Here is a 15,214-nt window from a genome sequence, read left to right as displayed (position 1 = left end):
AAATATCTCTGAGCAAGTTCAATTACCTTCCGTTTGATGGGAGTGGAAATCCGTCCAGTGTCCATGAAATTTGCGGTGTTGGATTTCCGGCTGCCGAGCACTTCAAGCTCACAGCCGGTCCCGGCTGCAGCGTTTGTTCGATGAAGCTATAAAGCAGCACTGGCGGCGCATCTACAACAAAAAAAGCGCAAAAATAGGCAAGCATCAAAAATAGTTTTATAGAAAAATTCAGCAAACATATAGAAAAAGGACAGACAGCCATGCCAGTGCATGAGCGGCGCAAGCGAGGGGCCCAGCGGCTGGCTGCACGAATGACTGAGTGCAAATGAATGAATGCGGTGAATGCAAATGACAGAGCAGCAGTGGAAAATGCGGCGCAGGCAAATTGCATAAAATGGAGCACACAAACGAACTTATTCCTTTTCAACTCTGCTTTATTTGTCCGCAAACACATACAGATTTATATATATTTTTATAAATGAACGTGTGAGTATGCGGTATATTTACTCAGAAGGCACAAAATTAAAGCAAATAAAACGGATCGTAAATAACCAATAAATTTAAACACGAGCATAAACATGAAGGCGCATACATTTTTGAAATTGATTGGCAAAAAAACGTCGAAATCGAGTTATCAATGGTAACAAAATTTTGTTCATCCTGTGAAAATTTGATTTTATCAAAATAAATGCATTCATATTCCTTTTTTGTGTATTAAAGTTTTGCAGAGAATTGATTTTTTTTTTAATTTTTTATGTAATTTGTTACATATGTACATACAAACATGGAACTACTTGCACTTTGAATATTTTTTGAAGTCGCATTCAAAATGTATACCGTTTTTAAATCTAATGGAAGGTTTATTTAATATTATCTATGTGACTTTCTGTGGTTTTAAATTGTCTCCTTATGCCTTGATTAAACCACTGAATGAAGATATAAGGAGTGATCTAAGTAGTAATGCTTTTTTCAATGGCCTTTTTTTTGACAGAACACCCCTGAGTTGTGTTATTTTTGTTCAGTATTGTTTGGCATTTCAGCATGGAAAACTTACGCCTAAACCAGTTTACGAATCGTTAAATTTTTGTACAAAATTGCATAATCTTTAAAGAATGTGCTTAGGGCACTACTCTCAACTTATAGTCAAAATAATCGACCTATTGAGGGTACTATTCGCAACACCATCACCCATCTTGAAACCATCACCCATCTTCAGACCCTCGTCCAGCACGCAGTGAAGAAAATACAGCAGCCGTCGCTGAGAGTGTACACGAAGACCGTAAAAAGTCGCTTCGGTGCCGTTCCTAGCAACTCAGACTTATCTATTAAACGACTTGGCGCATTTTACGGCGAAATCTTAAATTGAAAGCCTGCAAAATACAGAATACTTAAAGCCACTCGATCTTCCCAAGCGACATCGCTCGCTCTATAGGCTCTTGAAAAATTCCAAGAAGATCCGATGTTTTGCGTCCAAATTTAGCGGTGAGGCCCTGAAAAGATTCAAGAACTGGCATTTCATTCAGGAACAGTTATGTGGTTTGAAGGCAATGATATCAATATCATCGGCAGCTGCAGATGAAGTTCTGCAGCTCTAATTATTTTCTCCAGCAGTAGATTAAAGAAGCCGCACGATAGGGAGTCGCCTTGTCTGAAAGCTCGTTTGGTATCGAACCGCTCGCAGAGGTCCTTTCCGATCCTGACGGAGCTTTTGGTATTGCTCAATGTTAGTATACACAGTCGTACTAATTTTACGGGGATAAAAAATTCAGACATAGCAGCATGAAAGCAGTTCCTTTTCGCGCTGTCAAAAGAAGCTTTAAAATCGAGGAAGAGGTAGTGTGTGTCGATCCTCTTTTCACGGGTCTTTTCCAAGATTTGACGTGTGGTGAATATCTGGTCAGTTGTTGATCGTCCATGCCTTAAGCCACACTGAAAAAAGTCGAATGAGTGCGCTTTTTGCCGCACAGAGGAGCGGGCATACTTTCGGTTCAACAACATTGTGGTCCGAGTCGCTGTTAGGACCTCGAAGCGTAGACACGTCTAAAACACTGAAGACGTGTCTTTCGTCTATCAGAACATGGTAGATCTGGTAGGCGGCTTTTCTATCCTGAGACAGCCAGGTAGCTTGATCAATTTTCAGAATTTTCATCAAAACAGCGCTTTTGCCCTTGGTGAGGTCAAATCACGATCAAAAACCTAACAGATTAGCATGTTGACAGAATTGCCGACAAATTGTTAGTTTCAAAGAGAGTTCCACCGGTTTTTTAGGAAATATAAAGTTTTTGAGTCATGCTGATTAGTTCTGAGAATTAATTTGAAACTTCTGGTGATTGAAATTTTTTACCAAACCAAGCAGTAAAATCAAAAATATCTCAAATATTATATAAATTCACATATTAAATTAAACCAAGAATCAATTCCATCAATACCCAGTCAAATATCAATATGTCTTGCTGTACGGCAGTGGGCTTGAAGTTTGCTCTCCATTATCAGCAGTTTATTGTTATTCAAATTTCTCATACACACTCGTATGTGAAGAGTCCGTCTGAGGTTTTTGGGTAATCGGAAATGAGAATAATTTCCATGGTCATTACTCTATGCAAAATGGAGTAATTTCCGTTTAATTGTGTCTGTGTGGGTTGGTGTGAGAAAGCAGCGGAGCACAAAATAACTACAGCAAACCGGAAATTAAGCGAAAATCCATTATTTTCCATCGCCCATGAATGATGTTCACCACAAATCAGACGATTTTAAAGCAATTATTATGGAGAATAACATTAAAATTTTACAAGCCCACACATGCACATGCACACGTATGCCTTAGTGAATACACGAATCTGCACGTACATATGTATGTCTCTAAGCGAAAGAGCGGAACAAAGTGCAGATATTCACAAAAACTATTGATGAATATGATTGCGGAAGAAATCGAAATCTATAAAAACTAATCAAAACCGTTTCCACGACTTTGAATAAATATCATATACATAATAATAATATATAATAATATAATATTTTGATTTATTCTCACCTCCTAGTTGCAACTCCGCCGTCGCCTGAAAGGTGTCGCCTTCAGGTCGCCGCACCACACACTGGTACATGCCGCGATTTTCGCGGCTCACGCGCGTCACCATTAATGTGTCCTCGATGCGGCCCGACGAGGGCAATTGTCGGCCATCTTTGTACCAAAGTATATTCTGCATACCAACCGGACTGCCGTTGCTGGTCACAATGCAGCGAAACTCCGCGTTGCCGCCCATATGTACGCTCAGTATGTTCGGTGAGATCTCCACTTGAATGGGCGTGGCAACAGTGAGCCGCAATTCGGCGCTCGCTTCGCCGCCCACATTGCTGGCGGTGCACTTATAGACACCCGAGTCCTCGCTCGTCACCGCTTCAATGGCGAGTATGGGACCGAGCAGCCGAACGCGCGGCCCGCTAAGCACAGGCAGTGGGCCGGGACCGTTGTGGGTGTACCAGCTGAAAATGAGAGAGAATCGTGTAAATCAATCAGTTATTAAGAAATAGTATATAAATGAAAATATTTTTTTTGCATATGCTTTTTAAATTATTTTATGATGTGTTGTATTCGATTTCCTGTCGTTTGCTTTTCATAGCTGATAACATTTCATACTGCCCCCGCCGGCTACTTCCCGTAGTGCCTCCCTTTTGATTGAAAGCCGACTGTTTGCATTCTCGTTTATTAAGGGTTATACATTTCGAGTTTCCCTTAATTAAACTCCATTTTTTGACTGAGTTGAATATTTTAAGTAACTGTAAACAACACAAATATTGCTCGTATGCCAAAATATTCTGAGCAAGCTTAGCAACAAAAATGAAAAACCTTACGATAAAATTGTGAGGCGCCAAATTGCAACACTGGGTTTGCCAAATCTCGAAATATACAAGTTAAAGGCATTCTTTGTATATTATATTTAAATATTTATTAAAACCTAAAAATCAAATTTCACACTGCGAATATCTTCGAGGGACTTCACCCTACAACCAGCAGTCTACACTTTTACTTGATTTATTCACGCTTTTCTCCGTCTAACTTTTTCGCAGTGTGCCATTTTTCATGTATTCATATTTTATTATTGATGTAAATTCAGTCAAGTGCAAAAAGGTTGTCAGTACTCATCAATCAAGAATTATTAATTCTCCCGCCGCTGCCTGCTCGAAAACAACGTTTCGCCATTCGCTTAAATGCATACACATTGGCACACTGATTGTGTGCAAATAATGAGTGCAGACCTGGGCCGTTGGCCCCCTCCCATTTTGCTATATCAGCACCCCAACGCGTTCATATTTTATTCATAAATAGGTAGAAGCGTGTTTGCCTTTGTGAAAAGAATGCTCGCACGTTTAATTGCTTTCTTCTTTAATGGAAAATACAAACTTGTGGACTTTGAAAATGCGTGATAAACTCTAAAAGCCATAAAAAAAATTTAATTTTTCTTGAAATAAGATCAATTATTATTATAAGTAGCAAAATATTTAAGCATAAAGCTCTATTAATGCATGCACGCTCACAAAAAATTTAGTTCAATGCCTTTGGAATCAACTTGAACTTCAATGATTTAGTTCAGATATGGTAAAATGTGGTTAAGTTGATTTAGCAACACCTTGAGTTTGCACTTCATCCATTAATCGATTTTGGACTTAAAACACCAAAACAAATTTCAACATTTTCACGTTCGATATTCGGACGAAGTTCATCAATCAATTGTTGGCATAGACCATAGACTTGCCGTAAGCCTACAGGAAATAGTCTAACGGCGTCAAATCGCACGACAGAGGCGACCAATTGACTGAGCCATTTCGTGAGATAACACGTTTTCCAAACTTGGTTTTCAATAAATCGATTGGGACATTCGCTGTATGGCTTGTGTCGCCATCCTATTGGAACCACATACTACTCAAGTTCATATCATCCAATTCGATCCAAAACTATTCGGTTATCGTTGAGCGGTAGCGATTCCGAATTTCGGTAGTCAATTTTAATTATTCGGACTCGTTGTTGGATCGTTTATCCCTCCATGATGACATGGCAAACCTTACTGAAGAGATATGTCAAGCGAGATGGAAAAAATATGACGTCGTTTGCTGTGCCAATTGGTTTAATGTCTCTATTGAAAAACCCGTTTTTTATTTTTAGTATGAAACCCGTTAATAAATACTTTGCGGTTTTGCATAAGAATGAGTTCAAAAAATGTTCGGCCATTATTGAGACATTTTACAGTTACTTATGTAAATACAACCGTTAGTCTTAAAGAAATACAAAAATACATTACGAAAAAAGCATTGCAGACACATAACTATGTCTGTTTGAATATTGAACTTTGGGGTTCACAATGAGCTGCTTGAAGTAGTGATATGTTGTAATAAGTGTCTTCTCGAAATTCTTCGCGATTTATTTGCAGTTGCACTTGTCACTGACAAATTGAATTCCAGACATTTCCGTCGAATGCTCGCTCCAGACATTTTAAACATAAACAAAATTCGCTGACAGGCGAATGCAACTGAGCAAGCGCATTTAGTTTTCAACGCACTTGTGTAAAAATGCTTGCGATAAAGTCGCGTTTTAAGCGAAATAGCGGAGAGTGCAACGCCGTCATAAAGTGAGACGTAAAGGGCGGTAAGCGCCACTACAAATGCACGCGTAACGGCAATGCAAAGTGTCGGAGCGTTTGTGAGCAGTGACAAATCTGGCAATCGCGCCGAATACTCCTATTTATCTTACACAAATAAACAAGCTCACCAAGTAATACACCCCGATGCGTGTGTGTGAGGGTGTGCATAGCAACTGTCTGTCAGCTGTGTCTGCGCTTGCCGCTCGGTGCTCGGTGCACGGAGCCCACAGCACGGCAAATGGTAAATGGTAAATGGCGGCGTTGACACTTCTGACGCAAATTGATTATTTTCGTAGCTAAACATATGCAATCATCCGAACTTCAGCGCGCTTAAGCAAACAAACACGCTGACAAGCGAAGCACTCATACGAAAACAAACAACAACAACACAAAGCAAACGGTGCAACAGCAAAAGTAAAAGATAGCGGTAAAAGGCGGCAGACATCAGCAGCGAAAGCGCGGAAATCTGCAGAAGAAGCTTCGCAAATCCGGAAAATTTCGGCTGGGAATCACTGCCGGAAAAACAAACGCAAGTGTAAGCACAAGTGGTTAAGTGAGCAAGAACCAGCAGCGGCGTTATTCATGTAGATCTGCGGACGACATTATTGTGGCTTATTAGAAGGCTCTTGTGGTACAAATTTTGAAAATCAAGTTATGACTAATGAGGAAAATGGAAATGTAGTTTGTGTTATGATGAAACCCTAACAACTGCGAGTTTGAAGCTTTGTTAAAGGTTGGAAAAAATTTTGTAAAGGGTCATGAATATTTCAAATATTTAATTTTTCTATGTGAAATATATTTATTTTCCTCCACAAAATTAATTGCAATTTTTATTTGAACAACAGTTGTCAGGTGGTTTGACCTTTTCTCCCTGCGTGAAACATAAGCACAGTAACAGCGCCTAAAAGCTCACACTTTCAAAATCCAATTAAAAAAACAAAAACAAATACACACAAAAAGTGCTGTAGAAGTATGACAAAATGCAGTTTAATAAAGAATATCCTAGCTTACTTACACCAACAGCCACGAATTCAGAGTTCAAGCATAATTTCAATATAATAATATACATTTAGGCGCACACAATTCTTTCAAAGCACCACATTTGTAAAAATAAATTGAAATATTCAAATTTTGTGCAAATAAAACAAGCAAAAAAACTCACTAAATTAGCTGACTTTAATTTAATCACATCACACGTTGTTGGGTATGAAATTTATGCCGCATCACGTATACGCCCCGTGGTCCTAATACTCAAATGCTTTCGACAAAGAAGCACATTCCACGCCAAGTAAGCAAAACAGCAAGCAAGCACTTTAACAAATAAACAGCTCGAGTGATTTCAGGACAAACACTTTGGCATGTGTGAGACGAGACCGAAAGTCTCCCTCCATCAACGAGTTGCGCATAAAGAAAGGCAGAAATGCTGAATGAAAAACTTAAAAAATATAAACTTAAAATGGTTTCAAAACCATCAAGAATTATTCACGAAGCAGACATGCGCTGGTGTTGCTAGGACAACGGCATCTTCTGATTAGACAAAAATTGTCTGCAGTCAGACACGTTCCTCAGCTTATACATTATATTAACAGTTATATTCATTTAAGTTTACTCCGTATAACGCAGAATTATGGCCAGCGACACAATGCGCTCGTCTGTGTAACAGTATCTACACAGTTATGCAACGACGACACCAAAATGACGAAATAAAAAGCTCAGACTAAATGCTTGCTTGCTGCGACCTCCACCCACTTTCTTCACAAAGATAAAGTCATATGCTCATATACTGAACTCTTCAGTGCAAAGGTGAAAGAGAATTTCATATTATTCATGGACATTTCTCACTCGTATCACATTTGTCACTGAGTCTGAAGTGATATAGAAGGTTTTACGAATACAGTTGCACAGCTGAAATTTAATAATTTCTTGAGAAATGTTTATTAATACAAAAATCAACGAAAAATATTTATTATATAAAGCATATATTTACTTATATGTATATATGTATGTATATACTACAAAGCATATGCGTGAACATTGGAGCACACTAAAAGCCATTACTGGCCTTTTTGTTGGCCTTAAATCCCTACACAAAAGCAGTGAATAGTCGAATTTCTTTCAATTCATATTTATATACATACATTACATACATATGTGTATGTATCGCACGTGTACGCCAAGTGAGGAATATTTCTGCCAGTCATTCAGTAATTATCGCCAGGCATTCTTTTGTTAGAAAATACATTTTATATCACGACGTGGCAAATGCCTGCCATAATTTTCGGCGTTAATATTGCGGCGCCAGCGCCTTTGTGTTTGTTCGGCCATTTATGGCACAGCCCACTCCTCTTGCCTGCTTGCACAACTCGCACCAACCTGCAGCTGCCAGCCCCGATTCTTAATTATGCTACAAACACAGTGAAAAATTGGACAAACCATTTCAGACTGGTGAGTTTGAGATGCATACGGAAAGTAGTGTCAGTAACTTGCTACAATTGAACATGAACCAAAGAATCATTGCCGATGGCGGTAAACTAAGAAAATATAAAGTGTATTCTAAATAGTTTTATCAACAGATTAAGTTTTTACCTCACTTATACCAAATATGAGCTTAATTAAGATCCAGCTGCGTTCCAGAAATTTACAAAGAGATTTTTTTCCGTAGCAATTGCAGACATTCTGCTTTTTCATGTGATTTATTTTGGATAGTCGTAAAAGTCTATTCGTATTTCTAATTAAACTTCAACATATTTTTTTATATTTATAATGAACTTTAATGAATAATTTTGGTACAGACATTATTCCATCAGTGTAAAAGTTTTCTGGTTTCGCGGCGAAAAACTGCGACAAGTAATTTTCACAGGCCTCTCTTGAAGCCAACTTTACTCCATTAAGGGAGATCTGCATTCACCGAAACAAATGGTAGTCCGATGGAGCAGGATTAATTCTATATGGTGGATGCATCAAAACTTCCCAGCCCAGCTCTCCTAGTTTTTGCCGATTCATCAAAGATGTGTGTAGTCTAGCGTTGTCCTGATGGAAGACGCAGCCCTTTCTTTTGATCAGTTCTGGCCGCTTTTTTCGATTGCTTGCCTCAATATCATCAGTTGTTGACAATAAAGTGTAGAATCAATCGTTCGACCATGCTGTAGAGCTCATAGTGGATAATTCCTTTCCAATCCCACCAAACACTCAGCATAACTTTTCGAGGCGTCAATCCTGGCTTTGCGACTATTTGTTGAGCTTCACCACGTTTGGACTAGGTCACTTTTCGCACATTACTCTCGTATTTGATTCACTTTTCGTCTCCTATTACCGTTAGCTTCAGAAAAAGTTCGAATTCATTTCGTTTCAGCAAAGGATCTTTCCATCGGTCCATTAAATTTTTCACAGACAATTCATGTGGTACCCTTACACCGAGCTTCTCTTTGCAGCCAGCCTTTTCTAATGCTTCAAAACCGTTTGAGGATGAATCTTAAGTTCCTTACCGATGTCATGGCTGCTTATGTGACGGTCTTAGTGAATCTTTTCCATAATTTCATCGACTTTTTCAACGATTGGTCGACCAGAGCAAGGTGCACCTTTCACATGGAAATTTCCAGAACGGAAGCGAGCGAACCATTGTTGTGCTACGAACTAATACAGCATCGTCTCCGTAAACTTCACAAATTTCGTTGGTGGCTTGCGTGACATTCTTTCCTTTTTTATATAGACATTTCAAAATAGAGCGAATTTCTTCATTATTTTCACTCATTTTTGAACAGCTGTAACTTATTTTCAACTTCCCGAATTCAATTTTTTTTTTAGTTAAATGAAGCCTAAGATCTCAGCTTTCCAATGCTTTATGCTATGGCACAATGTGATTGGTAGCACTGGAGATATACCTTCAGCAACATCTTTTGACAAAATACGAAAAAACTTTTTCGACTACAAATATATGCCTCAGAATGGAACAATACCTTTACCAGTGTTGGTTAGTGCCAAATTCACAACCGAAGAAGCAGTGCGAAATGAATATGCTTTGACACACGAGGCCGTACTCACATATGCACAAAAGCCTTCAAAGAACTGCTGCAAGGATTAAATTACCAAAGTAGTCGTATATTTATTGCAGCCACATTGCGTCTCGAATTCTTTTAGGCTGCTTGCTCTTCGACTTAATTTTCTTCGTTGCCATTTTCTTTGCCATCAATTAGAGTGTATCAGCATTGCAGGCATCTCGAATTTGGCAATTTCACTGCTCTTGTCATTAATTTCGCCATGCTTTTTGTGCATGTGTTGGTAATTATTTATGCTGTGCACCACATGTCTAGGGAAAAGTATTGGCTTCTTTTGGGCCATTATTGTGTCCACGCAGGCGTAGAAACAAACAATAGTGGTTTATGGTAGCACTTTCGTGGTCGCCTAATTCGCCATGGTGATAACGCAAAAATATTTATGAAGGCTCATTTTTTTCATCTTTGTTTTTGTTGCCTCTCTGTGGCCTTGATTAAGTAATTATAAGAAAATCCGTATGTTATTAATGTAATAATACCCAAAAAGGCAGCTGCTCTTGCACATGGCGAGCCAAAGTCTAATCTAAGCTCATTTATTTCAGCCAAATCACAAAATGTGCCTCCAAATTAAAATGACGGCGACAACAAGAACCCAATAGCTTATATTAGTATTACTTTAAATTTGCTTTCAAGCCTTTGCGACTCTGTTGCAAATAGTATTTTTCCGAGGATTCGTTACTGTAGCTAATAAACGACAACTGGCTCACTGCCTTCAATGATTTTTCAATAGCAAAAATATGAAAGTGCTGACGACCGAAATAAAATTGTCAACATGGTGAGCATAACGAGATTTCTAGATACTTAGTTGCATATATGAAGACAAGGAAAATAACTGTTAACGAATAGCCCTCATGCGAGCCATCCAAGTACTATAGATAGTCAAATAAACGAAGGCATAGGGAACTTCTGCCTTTGCATGTTCTTAATGTAAATAAATTGTTGCAGCCAAAGTCAATATTTTTGCGCAAAATCAGCCTTTAAGCGGCTGTTATGTGCAAATACGCGCTTCATTGCAGAGAAGGATTTAAACTAATTCGCTTATGTTGCGAAATTTTGACAAAAATCATGGCAAACACTGATGTCTTAACGAAAGCATATGATTATATTTAGTAACAGGGCTGCCCAGTTTTACGATATAGCTATTACAGTAAAGGGCAAGGCACACAAACATACCGGCTTGTGCTAGTATGTGGACCATACGAATTCAATATCTGCTAGGACGAAGCCATAGTAGGCAATCAACAGCCACAAAGGCACTCAAACCAACACCAAACGATTTGCTTGCGATTTTGGAAGCTCAGCGACCAAACTTACAACAACAGCAAGAACCACAACTCAGCAAGCGCTTAGACACTTACAAATATCTGAACTGGCGTTGGGAATGAGCACTCAATCGACACGCACAAGCACTTCTATTATTCGTGTTTGAGCATGCCCACCGTTGCCTCGGTCTCCCCAAGTGCTCCTCCTTCTTCTGTAACTCATTTTGTGTGCTTCGCACGACCCCTTCATCATTACACGATGGACCGAACACATTAAGGCTAAAGTATCATCACATTTTCCTAACAAATATTAAATTGAATATTTTTATCATCAACCACATCAGCAGGCGACAACAACAACAACACCATTACAAAAACACAGACACTTGAACAAAAAGTAAACAGACACGGAGATGCTATCAGCAAAGAGGAAGGGCAAAATCGGAAAAAAATCTCCCAGCAACGGCGCAGCACAGAACGATAAGCAGGGCTGGAGTAAAGCAGTAAGGCAGCTGGATGCATGTTTGTGCTTGGGAAAGCCGAAAAAAGTGCCAACAGCAATTGCGGCATCATCACGCTGGCCGTCGTCGCCAGTGGCACTCGACAAAGTTCGAGTATATCTTCAGCTTTATATTCACTTTCGCATTTTCTTTTGGCTGCCCAAACTACTTACGCTCGCATACATTTTTACATGAGTGTATGTGTGTGTGTGTGTGTCTACCAATTTTTTTGCCAACCTATTTTTTAGTATTTCCCGCTCCTTTTTATGCTCTTGGAACATGTTTCTGTAGAGTATAATAGTTTTGTTCACCTAACGGTTTACGTGTCACCGAATCGAGATAGATATAGGATTATATGTATACTATATATACATGATCAAGCTGACGATACAAGTTGAAATCCAGGTGACTGTCTGGCTGTCGGTCCGTCCACCCGTCCCTGCAAGCTGTAACTTGAGTAAAAATTGAGTTGTCTTTGATGAAACTTGGAATGTGCGTTCCTTTTCCAAAAAAAAGTACGGGTTCATAGATGGCGTAATCGGACCACTGCCACGCCCACAAAACGTAATTAATCGAAAACGTATAAAGTGCATAACTAAGCGCAACATGAAGATATAAAACTCAAATTTGGCAGTAGAAAGAAGCACCTGTGAGCAAAAATAATTAAAAAGTGGGCGTGGCCCTCCCTCTAATGGGCTTAATGTACATATCTTCTAAACCACTAAAGCTACAACACCAAATTCGCCCAGCACGAATATTAAAATAACTCCTACCAACAGAGTGATAATGGATGAAATCGGAAGATAACCCCGATCACTCCCCATATAACGGTACTACTAAAAGCGCGATAAATCAATAACTAAATACACCAGAGACATTAAATTTTACCTCCGTGATGGTATGAGATGGTTTTATGGGAACCGGTGTGAAAATCGGACAATAGGCATGGCCTTTTTGGTGAAATCACATAGCTCGGGCCCCGACCGAGCGATTTGAAGTAAAATTTCGGTCAATGTACAAGTTATATAACTGAAATTGAGAGAAAATCCTTTCCTGATAGTGGTATATCTATGTGTCAAAAATAGTTTGAATCGGGTCAATACTTTCCTGAGCCCCCATATACCGAATACAAAGATTTTCGAATTTCCGGGCGACTTCATACTGCATTTATCGGTCAATATGTGAGTGGTCTTAATAAAATTGAGAGAGAATGTTTTTGTTTTTTTAACCGGGGCACATTTGTGCTTAAAATAAACAAAATCGGGTGAAAACTTATCCTAGACCCTATATAACTAAAAAACCTTATGTATCTGAAGGTGCTTCCCTAACTTTAACCCCTGCAAGTTGCAAGAGTATAAAGAGTTATACCCGAACTTAGCTCTCCCTTACTTGTCTCAGTTCGTTTCCTCAGAATGTCAAGCAATCTTTTGAATTTTTTGCGACAACCTCCTCTTCTTTTTAATAACCGAAGTTTTTCATTCACACAAAGGACTTCTCGTTTTAATAGGCAAAATTATTTGATTGAATATTTAGCGCACGAAACAGTGGAGCATTTTATGAGATATATCGTAAACTTCCGCAATAACAACGACAAAACAGGAGAATTCAAAAAAAAGCGCATTTTAAAATATGTTTCAGTGGAAAGTATTATCGAAAAATAATATCGAAATGGTAAGTTGGAGTCATTATAACAGACTATTTGTGAGACCTCAATGAGAAGGATATAAGCGCGCTGTTTTTGAAATCACTCAAGAGTAGACGAAATAAATTTGAAATGTTTTTGAAGAAATTTTTCCTTTTTGAAATATTTTTGCTGCTTTGAAAAATTTCCTTAAGTCAATTTTTTTTTTAAATTTTTGTATTACTTTTTTGCAATTTTTTTCAAGAAGCCATATTAGGTTGTTGTATGGTGTTGTTACAAATAGAAGATGACATACCCAGAGCCATAAAAAGGCTTAAATGCAACCAAAACTAATGGGGAGGGGAGCGAAGAGAGCAGCCCACAAATCTATATTGAATTGCCTGTGGTCAATAAGAATAGGAAAGGCGTTGACTTTGAAAAGCTGATTCGAACTATAAAACACCTTTTTCGTTATTAGTTGGAACTAATCGCAGGACTTCTATTCATCGCAGCTTCCATGTTATATTGATTATTATGTTTATATAATTTGAAATAATCTTCCATATGCCATGTCTTATTAACCATTCAATACCCTACACGGCACACCGAGGCTACAACTGGGTATCACCAATGAATAATGAATAAAATATTTACTTCTTAGAAATGTTTACGATTCCCTAACGTGTCATTCTCGTGCGACCCATCCAATTTGTCATGGCCGCATTGAAGTGCCCAGGGTTTATTGAAGAAAACAAACTCATTGCGATGACTTCACTTCGTACATACATACATACATATTATGCCCGTACCGCAGATGCTTACCGCATTTGAATTTTTTCTATTTTCTCTGCGTCAATTTTTGTCAAGCCATTTCTCGCTTTCATTGCCATCAAATGCTTTCCTCGGATAATATAAACAAAAACGAACCTTTCTGATGCGGTAAATGATAGGCCAAAATACAAGCCCATATATGTATGTGTGTACATACATACCATAAATATTCTACATAAATAAATATACGCGCATGTTCTTCGCATGTTTATTTGTGACCCTTTGGCTAGCCTTGTAGACTACGCGCTTCACTTTTTGCCTCTGTCTTCTTGAAAATTTTATTGCTTTTACCAGTGTAATCACAAATAAATTCCAAATCATTTAACATCAATACGATCAATTCAAATACAATGTAAATACATCTGTGACGCCTGTGAAATTTTACGAAATGTCCCAAATACTAGCTTGTGAGACTGCCACAACTTCGTATGTAAAGTAACAGTTATAACTAACATAACATAGAACTGTTAATACAGGATTTTCTATTAAGAGTCATATGATTTCTTAAAATCAAACCACACTAATTGTTAAGGAAATTGAAATGTTTTTTAGATAATGTGAAGAACAATCGCTACAACTCTGGGGTATTTTCTCCACTAAATCAAGTTGTATATCATGAAAAGCACGCTCAACATTGTTTTCTAAAGCTTCAAGAGAGTCTGGTTTATTGCTAAAGACCAATGACTACAAATAATTTCTAAAAAAGTAGTTCTAATAGTATTAAATCACAACTTCTTGGAGGCCATTCAATGTCACAATTTCTTGAAATAATCGGATCTCCAAACCTTTCTCGCAATAATTCGGTTTGTTGTACTTGCTGTGCGGCACGTAGCCACGTCTTGTTGAAACCAGATGTTGTCAAGATCAACTTTTTCCAATTGCGGCCATTAAAAGTTGATTATCATCAATCTATGAATAAGTAGATAGAAAATTGAGGCTTTGCACAGCGACTTATGGTCTGTTGTGCCCTTTCCTATATCACATATGGTCACAAAGGTCCAGCACTCTGAAAAATTCCAGGAGCTTGCTGGGCGCGACTGATGTGATGTGATCTCTGTGCACGTATACTCATCGATCTATACCGCTCTCCATTGACAGTAACGATGCTACCAGTTTCATTTCGAAAAAAGTACGGACGGATGACTCCACGGGAACAAAATCCTCACCAAACTGTAAATTTTGGTGAATGTAATGGGTTTTCATGAATAATTTGATTCTTAAAGAGCCGTCATTTTGCCAAAAATCTTCGATTGACAAAGCGCTGACACGTAAGTCCATAATATCGAATAGGGACTATTATGGAAGTCGACAACGA

The 15,214-nt window shown here is 38.4% G+C and overlaps 1 protein-coding gene across 6 annotated transcripts in view; it reads right to left on the bottom strand.

Annotated features, from left to right (window-relative positions):
- LOC126763484 (cell adhesion molecule Dscam2) overlaps positions 1 to 15,214 on the bottom strand; it is a 123,709-nt gene that overhangs the window by 63,409 nt on the left and 45,086 nt on the right. For all 6 annotated transcript variants that reach the window (XM_050481024.1, XM_050481027.1, XM_050481025.1 and 3 more), the window contains exons 6-7: positions 3,032 to 3,480; positions 27 to 171 (exon numbers count right to left, since the gene is read on the bottom strand). In XM_050481024.1, coding sequence (XP_050336981.1) covers positions 27 to 171; positions 3,032 to 3,480 — 594 coding nt within the window. The remainder of the gene's footprint in view (positions 1 to 26; positions 172 to 3,031; positions 3,481 to 15,214) is intronic.

The sequence above is a fragment of the Bactrocera neohumeralis genome, chromosome 6 (assembly GCF_024586455.1).
Source record: "Bactrocera neohumeralis isolate Rockhampton chromosome 6, APGP_CSIRO_Bneo_wtdbg2-racon-allhic-juicebox.fasta_v2, whole genome shotgun sequence".
Lineage (NCBI taxonomy): Eukaryota > Metazoa > Arthropoda > Insecta > Diptera > Tephritidae > Bactrocera > Bactrocera neohumeralis.
The sequence above is the reverse complement of the archived record's forward strand: the minus strand, read 5'-3'. Positions and strand labels throughout refer to the sequence as shown.